The sequence below is a fragment of the Dendropsophus ebraccatus genome, chromosome 2, assembly GCF_027789765.1.
Source record: "Dendropsophus ebraccatus isolate aDenEbr1 chromosome 2, aDenEbr1.pat, whole genome shotgun sequence".
Taxonomy (NCBI): Eukaryota; Metazoa; Chordata; class Amphibia; order Anura; family Hylidae; genus Dendropsophus; species Dendropsophus ebraccatus.
In genome coordinates, this window is record NC_091455.1 from 42,652,348 (window position 1) to 42,673,754 (window position 21,407).

At 43.2% G+C, this 21,407-nt stretch overlaps 1 protein-coding gene across 7 annotated transcripts in view; it reads left to right on the forward strand.

Annotated features, from left to right (window-relative positions):
- PAG1 (phosphoprotein membrane anchor with glycosphingolipid microdomains 1) overlaps window positions 1-14,779 on the forward strand; it is a 115,301-nt gene extending 100,522 nt beyond the window's left edge. For 6 of the 7 annotated variants that reach the window (XM_069959944.1, XM_069959943.1, XM_069959942.1 and 3 more), the window contains 6 exons: window positions 5,088-5,288; window positions 6,222-6,273; window positions 7,247-7,343; window positions 9,904-10,469; window positions 12,060-12,119; window positions 13,490-14,779. In XM_069959944.1, the coding sequence (XP_069816045.1) occupies window positions 5,146-5,288; window positions 6,222-6,273; window positions 7,247-7,343; window positions 9,904-10,469; window positions 12,060-12,119; window positions 13,490-13,843 (1,272 nt within the window). In that variant the 5' untranslated portion in view covers window positions 5,088-5,145 and the 3' untranslated portion in view covers window positions 13,844-14,779. Of the gene's footprint in view, window positions 1-3,794; window positions 3,818-5,087; window positions 5,289-6,221; window positions 6,274-7,246; window positions 7,344-9,903; window positions 10,470-12,059; window positions 12,120-13,489 lie in introns of those variants that run through there. The other variant, XM_069959948.1, reaches the window with a different exon arrangement.
- The last annotated feature ends 6,628 nt before the right edge of the window (window positions 14,780-21,407 follow it).

A 21,407-nucleotide genomic window follows, 5' to 3' on the forward strand; every position in this document is an offset into this window, starting at 1 on the left:
AAGGTTATACACATGGGGAAGAAAAATCTGGGCTGGGATTATGTACTGACATGGAAAAGGACTTGGGAGTTTTAGTTGTAATTTAACTGTAGGAACCAGTGTCAGACAGCTGCTGCCAAGGCAAGTAATATCATGGGGGACATCAAAAAGGGAGTAGATGTACACGATAAACAGAGCGTAGATGCACTACTGTAAAGGCCCTATTACACCAAACGGTTATTGTCTGTACTTGACCGATAAATGTTTGGTGCAATAGCACATGTTAAACCCTTTTACAACATGGGGTCATTGATGCATCCATGCCCAGGTCGTTTTTGGACATCAGCTTATGGGATCATAGTGATCCCATAAGCTGATGTCCCTATGTCTACCCCCTTTCCTCTGTCCCTTGCCGCTGTTACAATCTTGTGACAGCAGCAGGGGAGAGAGGGGAGGGGGCAGAGCTCACGGCTGTGCGCACGGCACGCTCCCTGCCTTCCCTCACTCCCCTTGCCAGCCTCCATAGCCAGGAAACAGGAAACCTGAGGCTTCCAGTTTCCATGGCTACCATCAAGGCTCTACGATCACTTCGCAGAGCCCCGATGGACACCGGAAAGAGAATTCTCCCTCTGTAGAGGGAGAATTCTCTGTAAGGAGCCCTATAGATGATGCGGTCGTGCTGACCGCAGTATCTATAGGGTTAACTTTGGTGCTGAGAGTTGCGACTGGTCCTCAGCTATCACTGACCCGCCAGCTCCTGCGCCTGTGTCATCCTGGATCACTGCAGCGATGTTAATTTACTGTGGAGCGACGGGAGGGGGTTATAAGACCATGATCAGCCAACATGCACAATGTGGGCTGATCATGGACTTTCAACACGTCGAAACGGCCCAATCATGACAGCGGTGGTCTGCTGCTTGTCACCCACGTAATATGAGCGGCATCAGCATACCGCCACTGACTTCAAAGGGACCTAAAGATCGCCTGAGCAGCCTCTCCCACATCTCCCTGCCACCCTTCCTGCTCCTCCCCTCTCGCTGTCTGTTCATCTCATAGGCAGCAAACTGGAGATGAAGATGAAGCAAGAACTGCCCCGCAAAGATTCAAACACTTTCGGCACTCCCGACATCAGAATGTCGGGAGTTCAGCGCAGCTTTACATCCGTGAATTACAGTGGGAATGTAGGAATAAGGCCTTCCATAGTGGTACTGCTCCTCTCAATAAGAGAACAAGGGACCCCAGTTCTTGTGATCAGTGGGGGTCCCACATGATCGTGTTTTAATTTTAGGATAACCTCTTTAAACGCCATCAGCTCCTTCTTACCACCGCCTTACTACAGCCCTACTACCAGATCCAGGTAATAGTTAATTGGCTATATACACTCACCGGCCACTTTATTAGGTACACCATGCTAGTAACGGGTTGGACCCCCTTTTGCCTTCAGAACTGCCTCAATTCTTGGTGGCATAGATACAACAAGGTGCTGGAAGCATTCCTCAGAGATTTTGGTCCATATTGACATGATGGCATCACACAGTTGCCGCAGATTTGTCGGCTGCACATCCATGATGCGAATCTCCCGTTCCACCACATCCCAAAGATGCTCTATTGGATTGAGATCTGGTGACTGTGGAGGCCATTTGAGTACAGTGAACTCATTGTCATGTTCAAGAAACCAGTCTGAGATGATTCTAGCTTTATGACATGGCGCATTATCCTGCTGAAAGTAGCCATCAGATGTTGGGTACATTGTGGTCATAAAGGGATGGACATGGTCAGCAACAATACTCAGGTAGGCTGTGGCGTTGCAACGATGCTCAATTGGTACCAAGGGGCCCAAAGAGTGCCAAGAAAATATTCCCCACACCATGACACCACCACCACCAGCCTGAACCATTGATACAAGGCAGGATGGATCCATGCTTTCATGTTGTTGACGCCAAATTCTTACCCTACCATCCGAATGTCGCAGCAGAAATCGAGACTCATCAGACCAGGCAATGTTTATCAATCTTCTAATGTCCAATTTCGATGAGCTTGTGCAAATTGTTGCCTCAGTTTCCTGTTCTTAGCTGAAAGGAGTGGCACCCGGTATGGTCTTCTGCTGCTGTAGCCCATCTGCCTCAAAGCTGGACGTACTGTGCGTTCAGAGATGCTTTTCTGCCTACCTTGGTTGTAACGATTGGCTATTTGAGTCACTGTTGCCTTTCTATCAGCTCGAACCAGTCTGCCCATTCTCCTCTGACCTCTGGCATCAACAAGGCATTTCCACCCACAGAACTGCCGCTCACTGGATGTTTTTTCTTTTTCGGACCATTCTCTGTAAACCCTAGAGATGGTTGTGCGTGAAAATCCCAGTAGATCAGCAGTTTCTGAAATACTCAGACCAGCCCTTCTGGCACCAACAACCATGCCACGTTCAAAGGCACTCAAATCACCTTTCTTCCCCATACTGATGCTCGGTTTGAACTGCAGGAGATTGTCTTGACCATGTCTACATGCCTAAATGCACTGAGTTGCCGCCATGTGATTGGCTGATTAGAAATTAAGTGGTAACGTGCAGTTGGACAGGTGGCCAGTGAGTGTGTGTGTGTGTGTATATATATATATATATATATATATATATTTCATTGGTAGAGATTTATCAAACATGGTGTAAGGTGAAACTGGCTCAGTTGCCCCTAGACTCGGAAAATGAAAGGTGGAATCTGATTGGTTGCTAGGGGCAACTGAGCCATATTCACTTTACACCATGTTTGATAAACCTCCCCCATTGTTTTTATTATATAGAAATCCATTTACTTTTATAATGTGTAACTCTGCAGGTATAAGCTGGCCGTCCTTCCAGCGTGTTCTGGCACATCTCCTCCTTTACGCGAGCCCTTTCCAGAGAGGTCAGGTCCCATCTCACCTTGTGTCAGTAACTTTCCTGGTTAGAAGCGGCTGCGGCATTTCAATAAAACAATATGTGGCGTATTGCTGAATAGGCTGCTGTATAATAACCCCGAGCATCACTTTTACACTTCAGCCCTGTGCTCCCGGAATGAAATATTGATTTTACCGCTGCACTAAGGTATAAATTACTGGAATATCCTCTGAATGTTGATGCCGTGTAATTCGGTCCAGGGAGAGAAGTCGCTGTGTGCTGCGGACGTAACACTACACCTAATATTGTCACCATCTCCCTGACAACCGCTCCGGCTCATTCAGACTTGTGTCTCCCAGTCCCCTATATTTTGCATCGTTCCAGGGTTTCTAAAGTAACGTCTATTCCGAGCGCACGTCTCCAGCTGTACGGGCATTGCTGGTTTCAGTAGCAAATTATCTTGTAATTAAAATTGGATTGTAATTATTTTACATGAATTGTAGCTGATGCAGTCCCAATGCTTATCTCTGTCAATTACAGATTCATAAAGCTCTGTGCGCGTTTACTTTGCAAATAGTCTTAATTACGAATATCCTTCAGTTTCATATATACAGACTGATGGAAACAGACTGTAAACCCCCTGTGTAGTCTTCTCCCTAGCATCCGATCCCACTGCATTTATCTCTCCCCCTGCTGCAAGCACGCCTCCTGCCTGATGATTGACAGCCCTCCCTCTATGATTTCAGATAAGCTTGTCAATCATCAGGCAGCAGGCGTGCTTGCAGCAGGGAGAGAGATAAATGCCGGAAGAACAGATGGATAAACGAAAGGTGCCATGTGTCTCCTTAACATAACTATATAACAGTGTCAGCAGCTTGGGAAGTGAGTTGCAGCTGACAATTTACTGCAATAACTATAAACATTACTATATACCTGGAGAAAATCGCTTTCTTGCCTCCTGTATGCCGTACGGTAAGTTGCCAAGCAACCCATTGACTTTCTATTTAGATGCCCAGCAGCATTACATTACATGTAAGTAGTATGTCACAGGTAGTTGTGTCTGCTGCACAATATACTGCCATCTCCTGTATCACACACCTCTATTAGATTCCCCTGTGCTACCATGCACATATGTTATACATCAGAAAACCGCAGCATAACCTGGCCAGATCTTCTGATTTTATTAGGCTAAACATATTCTAAGGGTGACTGCGGTTGGTACAATTGTGAGAATATGCAGGTTATTTTTGCAGCACCTAAAGAAGAAAATAGAAAAAAAGTTGCTTTCTTCCTAAAACAGTGCTACCCCTGTCCTCCAGGTTGTGTCTGGTATTGCAGAATTGATTCCCTTACTTCCCTTTACTTTTTGTTTGTTTTTTGTTTTTTTAACCTATACATTTTTTTCCACATTTTTTTTTTATCAGAAATCCTTAAATCACATAGCTTATAATAGGTAAAGCTCCACACCCCAAAAAAAGTGCATGTACTAACATAATTTAGCTAAATGTATATATGAAGGAGGTCCGAGAGAGGTGGAAAGCGGGATATCTGCGGCATGTGCCTCCCTATTCCCTGAAGGTTCTGAAGTGCTTCATAAGCCCCCTGCTCAGGCTCCTCTATTATCGCTGATTATTATGGAATGTCCATGGCCGGCTCTATATAATATCTTATGATCAGCGGAGCACTGGACAGTGTTGTCAGCCTCCTCCTCCTCATTTATCAGGATACAGGACAGAGCTGCCACCTAGTGGCCACTTGTATTAATCTCGCTAATAAAGTTTACATAAAAACTAAAAATATTGTGAGATAGATATATATATATATATATATATATATATATATATATCTAATATATATATGATGTATTGTTTTTATCTTGATAAACTGTTGATAAATCTCTACAATGTTCCCCTCTGTATATGACTTGTATTTCAGTTGTTGCTTCTGTAATTTCCAGTGGTGATGTGTTAGACTGTATATTCCATTCTGTAACTTTTTTTGCACATAGAGATTATATGCAATATGTTATATTATAAAATTATATTTATCGTTTTTCGTTTGTTTTGTTTTTTTTCTGGGGGGGGGGGTTCTTCATTCATATGCCTCTGTCCTCTATCTGGTCTTGGTACAAAAACAAGAGCAGAGCGGTCCCATGGCCTATAATGTAATGCTTATAGATTGGGGGTGGAGGGAATATAATCAGAGGTTACTGTCTTCTGAATGTGTTTTTTTTCTCTTGCAGCAAAGACTCCAGTGACACCAATGAAGCCTCGGTGTGACCACGTGCACCGCCGCTGACCATGGCCCCGATCTTACAGAGAATAGCGGGGAGCTGGGAGCTCAGCAGTGAACAAGTGCTCCTCATATCATACAGTGGTGTGGTGGTGGTGTCTACCTTACTGGTTATCACTGTCCTCATCTTCCTCTGCTCCAGCTGTGACAGGTGAGATCACATCACTCCCAGGATAGTCTACCATAAGACCGGTAGCCATTTTATTGAAGGTCAATTTAAAAAAGTGTATTTACCCCTTAGATAAACTGATTACTGGCCACAGTAAGAAATGTTCACTTTTGACTTCCTCTTCACTGTCTTTTAGTAAGGGCCCTATTACACAGGACGATTATTGTGCGAAAAATCGTTATATCGTTGTAATTTAAACGATAGTCGTTCTGCCTAATTGCAGGCAACGATCGAAAAATCGCTCGTATGTCATTGATCATTGATTTAGATCTAAACCTAAAATTATCGTTAATTGTTCGCTGTAATTCCACATTTGTTCGCTTAAGTTCCGCATTTTCTTACTACTTGTTCAGTGCAATTGCACACTGTTCTTTTGCTGGGATCAGATGGAATAAACAATCATAGTAACGATATCAATAATGATCGTAACTAACGACCATTGCTCTGTGTAATATGGTGAATGATTTCAGGTTAACGATAAACAATCTCATTTGCAATCGTTTATAGTTAGTTGTTAATCGTTAAAAATCGCTTCGTGTAATAGGACCCTTAGACGTGAACAAGACTGAAGCTTCTGACTGTTCTAAAACAAGGCTACACGGTGGAAATGTATTCGGGGAGATCTTAGTGTACATAATTTTATCTCTTCCTCTGGTCTAATGAGATTATGCGGGGGCAATCCCATTATGATTATTTATAAGAAGCTATATTAATAAGGAGCCATGATGAAATGTCATTGATATAGAGAGTAACCCTGATATAGTGCCCGGTATACTAGCCACATCCAGCCTGGTGAGGACTGATGTTTTGGCCGCCAGCCCTCTACATAATCCAATATTTCCCCAAGTTTTTGTACAGTTTGCATCTTCCAAATTATATTTCCTAATCTTTGTTTTCTGCCTTTATTTTCTAAAGAGGAAAGAAGAAGAATCATCAGAATGGTGACCATGAAAACCTGATGAATGCGGTAAGTCAGTCAATGGTGACCTTACGAACAAAATACATGCAACGGCAAAGATGCCTAGATGGGATCACAGACCACTTGGAATATCCAATATTTATATCTCTACTATTGGCTACAGCTTGTTTCACACTGGTGTAATGCAGATGTGTTTTACGTCTTACGTGACCTTAAAGGGGTACTCCAGCGAAAATATTTTCCTTTCAAATCAACTGGTGTCAGAAAGTTATATAGATTTGTAAATTACTTCTATTTAAAAATGTCTTGCATTCCAGTACTTATCGGCTGCTGTATGTCCTGCAGGAAGTGGTGTATTCTTTTCAGGCTGTCAGAGTGCTTTCTGCTGCCCCCTTTGTCAATGTCAGGAACTGCCCAGAGCAGGAGAAGTTTTCTATGGGGATTTGCTGCTGCTCTGGACAGTTCCTGACATGGATAAAGATGGCAGCAGAAAGCATTGTGTCAGCCTGAAAAGAAAACACCATGCCCTGCAGGACATACAGCAGCTGACAAGTACAGGAAGACTGAAGATTTTTAAATATAAGTAAATTACAAATCTATATATACTCTCTGACACCGGTTGATATTTGAAAAAAATAAATAAAAGATATGTGCCAGAGTACCCCTTTAATGCAGATGCCAAAATGTTACATAAAATATTACATGAAATAAGGCCAAACTTGTCCTTCTCTATATATTATTGGGGTGTCCCTACTTACCCTTGACATTAAATCTCAGGAGACGAGCGGATCGGGAGTGTTGCATGTCGGCACGTTTAATCCTTCATTCTCACAGGAGATCAGTCATTGCTAGAATTGAATAGCAAAAGCTTCTTCCCCTATGGAGGACATATGCCGGCTCAGGTGGGCTGAGCATAAATGTGTATGAAGAGATATCCTATTGCATAGTGGTAGTCACCATGTGTGATAATGTTGTGTTACATGCTGTCTTTAGTTTCTTATTCTTATGGTTTTCTTTCTAGCCTTCTGACAAGGAGACGCACAGCCATTCTGTGACCAGCCTGGGTACTGAGGCACCAGTCAGCAGTTACCGCAACGGAGCTGTCAGTACTGGGGATGGTGAGTACATTGATATTCACCTATAGTTCTGTAAAAGTGGAGGATGAGCCATTATACAGTGGTACCTTGATTTAAGAGTAACTTGGATTAAGAACATTTAGCAAGAAGTTGTAACTTGGTTTAAGAGCATTGCTTTGGTTTAAGAGCTCCCTTTACTGGGTGGGAGTGGGGGAGGGGCATGGCTTGCACAGGGTGGTCTCCCTCACCTTCCAAATCATGGCAGATCCATTTCATGCTGGGGCTCACTTCAGGGGATAGGACTGTGGGGGGAATCTCTCCATAGCTGTAACCCCTCTCTCCCCAGATAGAGAGTGCTGCATGTATGTGCCCACATCTGCCCTGCTCATTCCTTCCTGCTGACTGCAGTCTCTGTCAGCCCTTGTGTTTCCCATCCTCTCCATTCCTGCTATAATGTGCCTGCACTCACACTCGCTGCTATAATGTCACTGCACTTACACTCAGCCATTCAAACTGCTGTATATGAAGTTTCTGTCACTGTCCTCCTGCACAGCTCTGTGATTCTCACTTCCTGATTGGTCCGTGCTGAACACACACCCCTTCCCCATTGCTGTCATGTGACCACACAGACCTCAGCAGCCCTGCTTCTCTATTCTAGCCTGTTGTACTACGCTCCTGCATAATGGGGATCTGCAGCTCCATCCTGTATCTTCAAACTGCTGCTGTGTTATCAGGTTTATGCACCTACTATACATTATACTCCACATGCTGATTGCTATACAGCACAGTAACTTATAATATTACATATTCAGCTGTTTCTGAATGTTTGTTTCATCTGCTCTACATGTTATTCAGAATTTAAAAAATCATTATTTTTGGGGTGTGGAACCAATTGTCTGCATATCAGTGATCTCTTATGGGAAAATCACAAGCATGGTCCCGTATTATGCTCAGGCACCAATGTATAAGCAAGTGGATTCCAGCTTTGGTTAGCTTCCTTCATTAGTTATTACTATGGACAAATACATATATAACTTAGAATACATCAAAGTACATAAAAGTGTCAGTGATCTTTCTGTGCTGACCTCTATGCTGTGCGGCCTTTGGTCCGTGCTTTGTTTTCATATATAGAAAATATAAACCTTAATCATCTTCTGTCAGAGGAGAATGAAGATGTAAGGGCCCTATTACACTGCCCGAGCCGCTGTGTAAATGAGCGCAGATCTGGTAGATTGGCATTATAGAGCCTATTACACAGCTCAGTAAGTGTGCAGGAGGGCGGCACAAGTGATCGCTGGGTCATACGTGCCGCCCTTTGCTTCAATTCACTGTCCCACATCCTCTGTTACATGTAGCGGCAGGCTGTTTATTTTTTTTTATTTTTTTTTTTTACAGGCTAAAGCATTTGCCTTATTACCCAAGACAATATTTGTTCTCTGTCATGTATGTGACATGTGATCATGCCTCAGCACAAACTCAGTATTTCCCATCCCTTTTAGTGGAATATTGTATACATGCTGTACACATAAAGTAGTTCTCCGACTCCACCAGGTGAGGGCAGAGGAGTACAGTACAGCTACATGACACATGCAAGTTTTCTTCACACGGAGGGGAGATCAATGAACGCCCAGAGGCTGTCAATCAAATGAAAGAAGCTGGGAATTTCCCAGCTCACAGGCAGAACCTTGGATAGATAAAGATATGAATGTGCATTTGCTTTTAGCCTATACCTAGTGACAATGGAAAGATGGAAAAATTTAGTTTTCTACTTTACTTACTTGGTAGATGAATGTCTTGATAATGAGATGATCACCAAGTATACCACCCTGTGCTGACACCCCTAGAGATCAGCTCTAATCTGCCTGGTTTCCAGCACTGAGCTCTGCAATCATGTTGGGCATGGAGGGTGGAGGAGGCGTGCATGCTGCAGCTCAGCCCGGCCTCTGTGACACTTGAGCTTGGAGGGAAAGCATGATTTTACAGTTTTGCAAATATCCATTAGCTCAGAGACAGGTATCATTTGTTTTATAGCTATCTGTCCATGTCTGAGCATAATATAGAGCTGACAAATACCCTTTAAAGTGAATGTACCATTAGGTACATCACTTTGTTTTTTTTACATGAATAGACCAGCACTGGCCCAGGGATGCCGGTGCCACACTTTTTTTTTTTTTTTTGAAGCACCGCATGTTTCCCGCACATGATGTTGGTGTATTCCTGACCGCCGGGCCACCGGCCCCCAACGTGAAAAACCCCCTCAACTCTTGGACGCGGCTCCATTAGAATCAATGGAGCCGCATCACAAAGGAGAGAGGATATCACACTGGGTGCTGGTGGAGCCGCCCCCTGTGCTTCATGCCTGGCCGGTGCTCGAGAATAGACTGGCACCATGTACAGGAACTGGGCCGGGGTTCAAGAAAAGGACCGCAGCATCAGCATCCCTGCTCCGGCATCAGTCTAATCATGTAAAAAACACAAAGCGATGGACCTAGTGGTTTATTTGCTTTAAATAGTGTTTGTATGGAGTTATTATAATTTATTTCACTATTATGTGTTTTACACAATTAAAGCTGAGTCTGATGCAGATTTGGGTTATTTGCAGTCTCAGAAGACAGTGCGGCCACCTGTGTCCCCACCTATGAAGACGTGCAGAGCTCTCTCCCTGACCTGTGTGATCAGGACTTCTCGGGGAAGTCTATGAGATGCCCCCAGACCAGGGAGTTGCCCCAGATCCCTCCAGATAACAGCATAGAATCAGCGAGTCTGGATGAAGATGCTCCCCTGTATAATGAGGGGCCGTACGAGGTGCTGAAAGACAGTTCTTCCCATGACAACATCATCGAGGACTCTCTCTATGAGACTGTGAAAGAACTAAAGGACATCAGCTCGTCGGCCAGCGCAGAAGAGAAGAGTCTGACCATGAATATGCATCTCGCAAACGCAGAGAGTAAAATGGAGGTTGTGGTCGAATACGCCTCTGTGGACCATAATAGAAAGAGCAGGCAAAGTATCAACACACAGAGTGCAGCAAGTACCCCCACCTATCAGGATGATGACGTTCCCCCGCCTCTTCCTAAAAAACTATTAGATGAGAACGAGAATTTTCAGGGTAAAGAAACGGAGGAGAAAAAGCCGGAGCCGGAGGGAGGAGCGAGCACAGATTGCAAGGTGAGCGTTCGGGTCTTAGTATAGGAGGGGGAAGCCATTTCCACCAGCACTATAATTTTTCATGGACTCGGTAACCATAAGGCCGGGGCTAAATGGTGGCTTTGGACATAAAACTTCTAAAGGTTACTGTGCTGTCCTGCTGTATAGCAGCCAATATAAGTGTTGGGTCCAAAGTCGCCTAAATTAGGGGAAGGTAATGATGTTCTCTCAACTGATCATTGTGCACCCGAATTTTAGGTTACTATGTATACGACTACACTGGGTCAGTTCCGTGCATGAGCCCCATTCTGATCCAGTAGGGCTTGTGCATGAAACTGATCCGGAGTGGTTGTAGCCATAGTGACCTGAATGGCAGGAACAACTATACAATGAGGGGTAAGGGAACTTCATGACAGGTACTCTTTAGGTCTTGGCGATTATGTAATTCATGTGTCTAAAAAGACTCTTATGTATAAAGCAAATAAAAGAATAGATAATGACAAAATCGACGGTAGGCAAAACATTTATACTGTCACCAAAACTAGAAGAAAAAAAATCTTTGAATAACTGAATGAGATAAGAAAACTTTGTAGTTTTTAAAGCCTGGTTGAGAATAGAGGTAAATGGGCAGATCTTCACCCACTCAAAAGGGTTATTACGGATTTGAAAAAAGAAAAAAATGATTGCTGCTTTCTTCCAAAAACAGCGCCACCCCTGTCCTCTGGTTATGTGTGGCACAACAACCTTAGTGGAACTGGGTTGCAGTACCCTGCAGAAACTGAGGATAAGAGTGGCGCTATTCCTGGAAGAAGGCGGCCATGTTTTATAATCCTGGACAACCCCTGAAAGAAGTTGTGCAGTGAACAATTTACCATTCGCTGTAACAGGAAGGCTCGGCTCGTATGACTGCAGTGATCTCCTATATGTATTTCCTCCTGTGTATTGTAAATGTAAGTGAAGTCCTCCCCCCGATTTAGGTTGCACTTTGCAGATGTTTCCTGTGATACATCCTAATCGATTCCTCATCACACCGTCTAACTGACATGGTGAGATCTACCTGATCACTTCTTTGTAGTGCAAAACCTTAATGATTTTCCCCGACATCCTTACAGGGTGTATAAACGATATTGCAGATCCGCCGGCACTTTAACCCTATGTATGCTGTATAGAGTGTATACAATAGACGGCCAGACACTTATGGAAATGACAGGTTGTTGTAATGTAAATGATGGCCGCCCTATGGCATAAATTGTACAGCATCCCGACACACGATTCAGGTGAAATAAATAGAATATTTTTAGAATATTAGAATTTTTTGAATTTAGAATATTTTTTGCTTACTGTAGTCATCGTAAATCCAAATAACCATCCTATAAAGTCAATGTTATATGAATAAGAAGCGTGGATTGTAAGGCTGTCCTCCGTAGAAGTACAGGCTGTCTGTGCGCATTGACAGTCCAGTTTACATATTAACCTCTCTATTAGGCTGAAAGGATGGTCTTTGTTCCCCAATCCTCAGATAATAACCCTGGAGGATTCAGGGAAGAATAAACTTGGCTTTAGCTCTTCACATGGTATTGATTTCCTTTTTCTTTTCTTCTTTTCTTTTAGAGACAGAGTTGCCTATCCTACAAATCTCGGGAAGAAGACCCCTGCCTGACCGAGGATGATGTATGTATATAGACTGTACCCGACAGATATACCTTCTCTATACCTTTCTGTTATTCCTAACATAATAAGCACAAAAAAGTTTTTCTAGTTGTGTGATGAACAATGGCGATGGTGAAGAATAAAGGACAGTACATGTAGCGGCAGTACACATGCTGGTGGAGTAATGGCCAAACACGTCTTCTGCTGGTCCATCCTCTCGGGGGGATATTGATTTCCATTCTTATCGGTGGTGTCCTCAGCAGTCGGACCCCCACCTGTGGATAGGTGATCGCTCCTTTACCTGTTTCCTGGGTACATCGATTGAAGTGGTCTATGAAAAAGACACCATGTCATGATATCACAGCACATTGTGACAACTCCTGCTTTACTGGAGATAAATCATCTCTACACTGAGATGTTGTGGACGCATAAACACTCGTACACACACTGCAGCTTAAAGTGGAGTATATGAACCCACTGTGTACCTGTAGAGTCTGCACTATAGATTGCTACCCAGTCTATGAGATCCTAGCTCAACTTCCTTTATATGAGCAAGCATAACAATATACACAACCCTTTGTAGAGTTCATACGCTTACATAGCGTGCACCACTAGAGCAGGAATGCTTCGGGTTTTGGACTAGACAATCGCAGCTGACTATTTTTGGCCTCTAGTACTCCACATTCTCCTCACTGTGTGATATTGCATTTAGCTCCATTCACTTCAATAAAACTAAGCTGCAAACCCCCTACACCCAAGCTGGGGACAAGAGTGGTGCAGTTTGTGTAATATGGTGGCCATCTTTTTCTAAGTTTGGATAATCCTTTAAGTTTAATAAAGGATATAAAGCCCTGAGCAAGGAGTGCAAAAGTCCAGATCAGGGTAATAAGTAATTCAGAGAGTTACACCGTAGACCAGGCGAAGGCTTACAGATAAAGGCCTTTAAGAATGTACTGTCTCAGCCCCTAACATAACACGCAGCTAGTTCCCAATCTGTATCAGATCACTAAGTCTGCAGTCACACGTCCCATGTTCTGTCTGTGAAACGGACGACACAGATGTTGAATGCAAACCCTGGTCCTTTTCACCGGACAGCATGATGTATCAACAGAGGGGAAACTCTATGAAACGCAGCGGCATTGTCATGCCGTCCAGGGAAACGGACCAGGGTTTGCATTCAACATCCGTGTCCTTTGTGTTTCACGGACAGAACACGGGACGTGTGAATGCAGCCTCAGGTTTTTATCTCCAGGAATTGACAAGGAACTGGGGCTTATGTCCCAGTTATCACATGAAATAAATAGATGAAGAATCCCTTTAAGTTATATGTACATTGCTTTATCATACATTAAATCTGGATAATGTTACTTACATGAATGATTTAATTCTAGATTTCTGCCATGTATTCAAGAGTGTCTAGAACCGGTCAATCTCTGAGACTTCAGGAAGACCTCTCCCATTATTCCTACATCCAAGATGTTGAGATCTCGCCAACGACCTGTAATGGAACATATGCAACTGTCAGGGACATCGATAAAAGTCCCAACCTTATTGGCTTGCCACCATCAATGGACATGGTAAATGGTGGAGCTGACCCTGAGTATGAAGCCATTTCAGCATTAAGCCATGAAGAAGACAGGACTATCACTTACTCTCAGTCATGTCAGGGGGTCCTCCAACATGCTGAAAGTGACTATGAAAGCATTGGGGACCTGCAACAAAATGGAGACTACACTAAACTTTGAAAAATGCAAAAAAATAATAATAATAATAATGTTTAGGTTTTTTTTTGGCAAATATAGCACAATCGTTCTAATGGGTGATTCTCATATAGCCTACCGAGCTGTGGATTGACTTCAAAGAGAAAGCACACGTTTGCATACAAAGACTCCCTGCTGCATGAAGACATTTGCATATTTTTATTTTTTTCTTATATTTTTTTAATGTGCCATTTATTTTATTATTTTTTTTTTATGTTGGAAAATTTGCCAAAAAAAAAAAAAAAGACAAACTGCATGACGCTGGACTCAAGTGTATACGGTACGGAGGAATCCTGTTATGTGTTATCTGTGAGAGCAAAGAGCCAACTTTACAATCTGCATTTGTACTTCTATAGATTTTCATTTAACATGACACTTCATATTGTTCATACAGTTGTCCAGAGCCTGGGTATTGTATTATAATGTTGGCCAGTTTCATAGGTTTTATAGATGTTTTGTGTCACCTGTATTCTGGCTCCAATAATCTGTTTCAATTTCTGCCTAAAAAGGGGTTTTCTGCTTATTATGTTTTGTTGTGACATCGGGTAAAAGTGATCAGTGCAGGCCCATGGGGTCTAGTGATCTAATGGGATATGTGTTTGCCAGCAGCTCTGTTAGGGTATGTTCACACTCAAAACAGGTGGAATTCCGTCGCCGAATCCTGTCTGTCTTAGTGTCCCATAGCCCGTCTATGGGAGAAAGTGCGCTCCCCCGCTGCCGCCGTTCTCCGCTCAAAGAAGTAACATGTCACTTCTTTCAGTGGAGAGCGGTGGCTGCAGACGTGCGCACGCTCTCCCATAGACGGGCTATGGGACACACAGCTCATGGCTCTCACATAGACTCCCTTGTTAAAAAAAAAATATATATATATATATATATATATATATGTATATATATATTGGTCCAAAAGTAGGAGTACAGTATGCGTAATAGGGTTATGAAGGGGGGATTCATCAAACATGGTGTGAAGTGAAACTGGCTCAGTTGTCCCTAGCGACCAATCAGATTCCACTTTTCATTCCTCACAGACACTTGGAAAATGAAAGGTGGAATCTGATTGGTTACTAGGGGCAACTGAGCCAGTTTCACTTCACACCATGTTTGATGAATCTCCCCTTCATAACCCTATTACACATACTGTACTCCTACTTTTGAACCGCTGACTTCTTCACTTCCTAACAGGCTCCTTGCTCCTTACATGCAGAAGTGACTATATCCTGTATTGCAGCTCTCACCTTTCACTTCAATGGGGTGACTGCAGTGCCAGATGTAGCTGTTACCTAGTGTATAGTGCTGTGTCTGATACAAAGTGAAGAAGCTGCCCCTAAGAATAGAACATTTATATATAAAAAAAAAAAAAAAAAAAAATGCAAAACCCCTTTAAGGGGGAACACCTCTGTATCGAAATATAATGTTATGAAGCTTAAATGGGTTTTCTGACCTGAAAAAAATCAGTTTATATTGTTGCCTGTTGAGGGGGGGGGGGGGGGTTCTTATACTTACCTCCTGAGCTCATGCCGCCACAGATGATTGGCTGAGCGGAGACTGCACGAACCAACCCCAAACAGCAAGCGCAGTGTATTGGGCCTGGTGCTGGTGAATGAAGGTGGTGACATGAGCCTAGGGGGTAAGTATAAGTAACCCCCCCCCCCCCCATACTAATTTAAAGAGATTTGTAAGGTCAGAAAAAACCCTTAATAAGTGAAAAAGGGGGAACACTTCTGTATCTAATTAATATGCCATAAAGCTTAATAAGTGAAAACCCCTTTTAATCATTATTTTTCATATATTTTCATAGAGGAAATCTCCATCTAAAGGAGGTTGTCTAGCAATAGTGTTGCTCCTTGTTTTGGTGACTACTGTTGCTCTGCTGGGCACTGTGAAAACTGGCACAAAGTGAAAGTGGAGGAGTGGCCCATAGACGCCTATGTAATCTCTGACAGATAAGACACGCAATCTGATTTGGGGGTTTGGTAATTCAAACAGGTACATAAAGACTCAGAAATAGACAGCCTCCTTTGAGTGGAGAGACCCTTTAAATTACAAAGTTGAGTGTTGAAGTTTCTCACTGTCCTTGAAGAACAGGATCAAAAAAGTATTATGAAAGTATAATAATCGTGTAGAATATGTAATCCCGGGATTGTCGTCCTGTGTAAGACGTGCTGATACTTACAATGGTACAAGAGTAAGTGACTGACTACAATAAACATAATAAGTGTTCTAATAATAATGCTGCACAATTCAAGGATGAAAAGCTGAAGGATGTCCGTATTAATGGTGATTGTATATTAGGATGCTTTCAGCTGTTTTTTTACTGCTGGTTGTTTGTTAATTTATTAAAATGTTGAGTGTCCCCCGCCCCCGTTAAGGGACACTCAACCTAAATTGTAGACCAGAACTACCCTAGGCCTAATTCCTATAGGGAAAGACTTCTTAATAAATGGGGCACATTGAACACATCCATGAATTTGGCTCCTCCCCCCCCCCCCCCCCCCTCTGTTAGGTAAACATAAAGCCATATCCAGACTGGCTCCAAGGCATCTTAAGCACCTAGAAAATGTATTGAATGACCTTTTATCATAATCTTTACACAGGGCCATTTTCTCAGTATTTTGTTTTTGAAGCCAAAACAAAGTATAATGAATTAGCTAAAGAACAGATGCCACTACGTCTTTTTTTTCTTTTTGGATCAATTCTACACCAGTAGTGGGTTAAAACCAGTATAAGTAGCATCCATTTTGTATATTACCGTTGCACCATGAAAGAGTAGCGTAAATGAAATCCAAGCTTAATATTGCAGTTTAACCTATTCAGGTAAATGGGATTCAGCTGTAATTCCTTGGTCATGAGTAAGTGCTGTTTATGACAAAAATAAAATAAAAACCACTGTAAAGTATTCCTGTCAGTGAAAAATCCTTCAGAGGCAAATAATATAGCATACATTCAAAATGTTGTGTCCTTCCCTCTGCGTTATTTCTGTAACTTTTTATTTTCTCTCTGTGAATGTGCTGAGTGGGCGGGGCTTTTTCTGGTAGAACTCCACAGAACACTGATCAATCTGCTTTGACCAATCAGCTGCCTCCTGCAGAAACAGGGAGACAACAGCACTGCCCCCTATTTTCTTCCCCCTCTCACAGCATGGACCCGATGAGGCAGATGAGGGAATTACAGGCTCATGGAAGGTGTCATTTATCCATAATTAAAAATAAATAAAATAAAAACACCATAGTGTTCCTTTATAAAACCGGTACGTATTAGAAAGGAATTACATTTTTGGACAGCCTTACCTTAAAACAGGGATGGGGAACCTTTGGCCCTGCAGCTGTTACAAAACTACAATTCCCGTCATGCCTGGGCAGCCGAAGCTTTAGCTTTGGCTGTCCAGGCATGATGGGAATTGTATTTTTGCAACAGCTGGAGGGAGGAAGGTTCCCTATCCCTGCCTTAAAATGTGGAGCACTGCGATACTGTTTTATGCTGCAGAAACAGTCTAAGGCCTGTAGTTCTACTTGTCATGCTTCACATTGACCACTAGGGGCATAATACATACAGAACAATATAACAACTGGCTGTAATACTCACCTTCATACTCTGTATCAGCTATTACGACAATACTGCCGTATAGGATCTTGGAGGCTTAGGTGTAATGTAAAGCTCCTAAGCCCCAATGCTAAATTTATAACATGACCTCATCCCCCAGAGGAGCATTTAAACCCTTCAAATACCAGGGTCCGAGTGCAACTCCTACCTCTGCACCCCTTATAACTCTACCCCTCTTGAAATTTAGTGGGTAAGTGTCACCTAAACCAATGCTGGTCCTTTGAAGGAGCACAATCTATGCTGCACAATGTCAGGAATTGCATAGTAAACTCAGTAGCCATTTTTTTTAATATGTATAAATTGCCATCAAGCTGTTAGACGGTGTCCTGAATGTGCTGATATGTGACGGTATCGATGGTGTTTCCTGCATGCAGGGGAGGTACCATGTCCTGTCTATAGACCTGTATTATCAGACTGTACAGGGTTAAAGCTACAGTGTTTTTATGACTCTTGTCTCATCTGTCGCCTGCACATTAAAAGGAAACTGGAGATCTCTTTTCTTTAATTGTTTGTCTCTGTACTCTCTGTGTCATGTGATGGGGGGGGGGCTATATTACACGTTGGGGAACATTTATCGAAACGAAATAGTCTCTGATATTGGCTGTATGTGAGATTGTTGCAATTATTGGTTTTATCTCATACGTTCATACAGGTATAGCATGTAGAGCATTGCTATAATATAAAGCCCCAGCACAGGTGAGGAGTGTGTTTATGTGTGTGTGAACACTGTCAGGCATCCTGTATACTTATTCAATTTCACTTCTAAATTGTTAGACCAGTCATTGTAGCATATGGACATTTAAAGGGAACCTGTCACCCCCGTGCCGGGGTGACAGGCTCCCGACCCCCGTTAGAGCACCCTGTACTCACCTAATCCCGCCGGGTCCCGCTTCTGGAGGTGGTCGGGTGATGGAGACCTCAGCCGCTGCAGCCCGGCGTGCGCGCTGAGAGATGAGTTTAACGCTCATAGAGAATGACGGAGCACTGGACTCTCCTGTCATTCTCTATGAGCGTTGGACTCATCTCTCAGCGCGCGCCGGGCTGCAGCGGCTGAGATCTCCGTGACCCGACCGGATCCAGAAGCGGGACCCGGCGGGATTAGTTGAGTATAGGGGGCTCTAACGGGGGGTCGGGAGCCTGTCACCCCGGCACGGGGGGTGACAGGTTCCCTTTAAGGGTCCTGGTGCTCTGTTTTAGAGAGACAACCCCTTTTAATTTTTTTTTTTTTGCCCCCTCCCTTTTTTTTTGGGGGGGGGGGGGGTGGTTGATCATTTGGGGGGAAAAATAGAGAATAAGCCAAATGTTAATGCACAGTGTGAACACTGCCTTATGGAGCCATAAAACTCGGATGTCTCTTGTTATGCTAATTGTATACATAGACAATAAGCAACCATGCATAAAGAAAATCACACATCCCCTAAATAGAGATAATCCTTTATTAAATCACATATAATTAGACATAAAATTGAGCATAGACCAGACAATTACATGTATTATAAGGAGCAAAAACAAAACTCCCCCAGAAAAAAAATAAAAAAACTGGAAAAAGTCTAGTCCAGTTCATGGTACAGAGCCCAGACCCCTTACCTACTCTTTACTCGCCATTTTTTGGAAACTAAAATACCCCTTTAAAGGGGGTTGTCCAGCGTAAATCTTTTTCTTTCAAATCAACTGGTTTCAGAAAGCTATATAGATTTGTAATTTACTTTTGTTTAAAAGTCTCATCTTCCAGTACTTATGAGCTACTGTATGTCCTGCAGGAAATGGTGTATTCTTTTCAGTCTGACACAGTGCTCCCTGCTGACATCTCAGTCTGAGACAGAAACTGTCCAGAGCAGGAGAGGTTTTCTATGGGGATTTGCTCCTGCTCTGGACAGTTCCTGACATGGACAGAGGTGGCAGCAGAGAGCACTGTGTCAGACTGGAGAAGAAAACATTTAGGGGACATGTATCAAGGGGCGAAATCGTATTTTTGGGCGGAAAGGGGGGAATAAATTTATTAGCAAATGGCCATGGAAAACTTGAGATTTTTAAATAGAAGTAAATTACAAATCTATATAACTTTCTGAAACCAGTTGATATGAATGAAAAAGATTTTCACTGGATATCCTCTTTAAAGGGCCAGTTCACACTGAGCAAGATTGTCGGAATTCCGCAGCGGCGATTTCCGCCATAGAAACCCGCTGTGCTCAGTGTGCTGCTGTAGGTGAATGAGAGGGCGCGTGCTCATCCGCTCTTTCTCCTCTCCGCTAAAAGAACTAACATGTTAGTTCTGTGAGCGGAGAGCGGCGGCAGTGGACGAGCGCACGCCTTCTCATTCACTTACAGCAACACACTGAGCACGGCGGGATTCCGGCGCGGAATTCCGACGATCTTGCTCAGTGTGAACTGGCCCTAAGGGTAGACCATCAAAATTATAGCCTAGGAAAACCAGTAAAAAAAAAACTCATTAGAGAGCATGGCATTTGGCAAGCCTGACGGGTTCTCCAGGTGGTGTATGTTTGATCAATGGCGGTCCAACCTTAATCCCTGCCAATCAGCATAGTAAAATGGCCACCACTTTATAGCCATATAAACATATCAGATTTGAAAGCCATCTTATAGATGGAGAAGATGTGCAATGTGCATATAGGGGGAGATTTATCCAACATGGTGTAAAGTGAAACTGGCTTAGTTGCCCCAAGCAACCAATCAGATTCCACCTTTCGTTCCTCACAGACTCTTTGGAAAATGAAAGGTGGAATCTGATTGGTTGCTAGGGGCAACTGAGCCAGTTTCACTTTACACCATGTTTGATAAATCTCCCCCATAGGTATTTTATAGTTTCTATTCATTTCCAGTGCACACGGCCTGGAAGAGATACAGAATCTGCTCTGGACACCTTATCGCTGCGGGCTCCGACTCCCATTTGTGGCAAGTGATGGAGAGAGCTGTAATTACACATGTCACCAGCCTATGACTGATCAATAATGGTAATTTTTCAGGGTAATTGCCGTGTACTGTGGAGCTCCTGAAACAATGAGAAAGTCAATGGAAGAATTAAATTCATCATAAGAGAATTTTAGTTGTTGGTGTAAGATGGCAGATCAGACAATATTGTATTATAATGTAGACTCTCCATATTCCTTCCCTGAACAGTATGAATAAAGAGTGATCGATGATGAGTGTGATATAAGCTATTACGGTTTACTGGGATGCCGCCATTATCATAATAGTCAGCGGCTTATATTGATTTGCTGATTAAAGTGAATGAACACAAAGCACATGAGCCACATACATAAGAGGAAAAGAGGTTCCCATCATTACAGAGACTGATATTCCAGGCGTACCTATAGCCACCTCTATGGAGTCACTTTGCTGTGGTAATCCTAGGCTTGGAAATATTTCACCATACTCTGACATGGATTTTCATACAGTATCAGGTTACCACTACTGTGCACAAGATAGGTGTGGAAGGATGCTGCACAGTAAGGCGCTTCCAGAAATAGAAGTGTTAATAGTTTATTTTTATCAATTAAAATTTAAAGTGAATGAACAGAAAAGAAATGTAAATGAAACCAATATCTGGTGGATGTAACTTGCTTAGATCCTTCTGTGTCTTCTTATGTAATCCCAGCCTGGAGGATATTGAGAACAGACCTCTGTGGGGGCCATATCATCACTTCCAGGACTCCTTGATGGTAGGTAAGGTTTGTCTTTTTTCTTAAAGAGGATGTACCACCCGGTACATCCTCTTTAACCTGAACCCACGGATCGATCGGCGCCAGCACGGGGAAGCCGGTGCCGCGGTCCGTTTTTCGGACCGCCGCCCGATTCCCGTGCACGATGCCGTTCGATCCAGCGGTACCGGCCGGTGCTGAAGCACTGGAGGTCGGCTGGCCCGCTCCCAGTGGTAGGGAATTCTCTCCTCTGTATGACGCGGCTCCATTCATTCTAAGGGAGCCGCGTC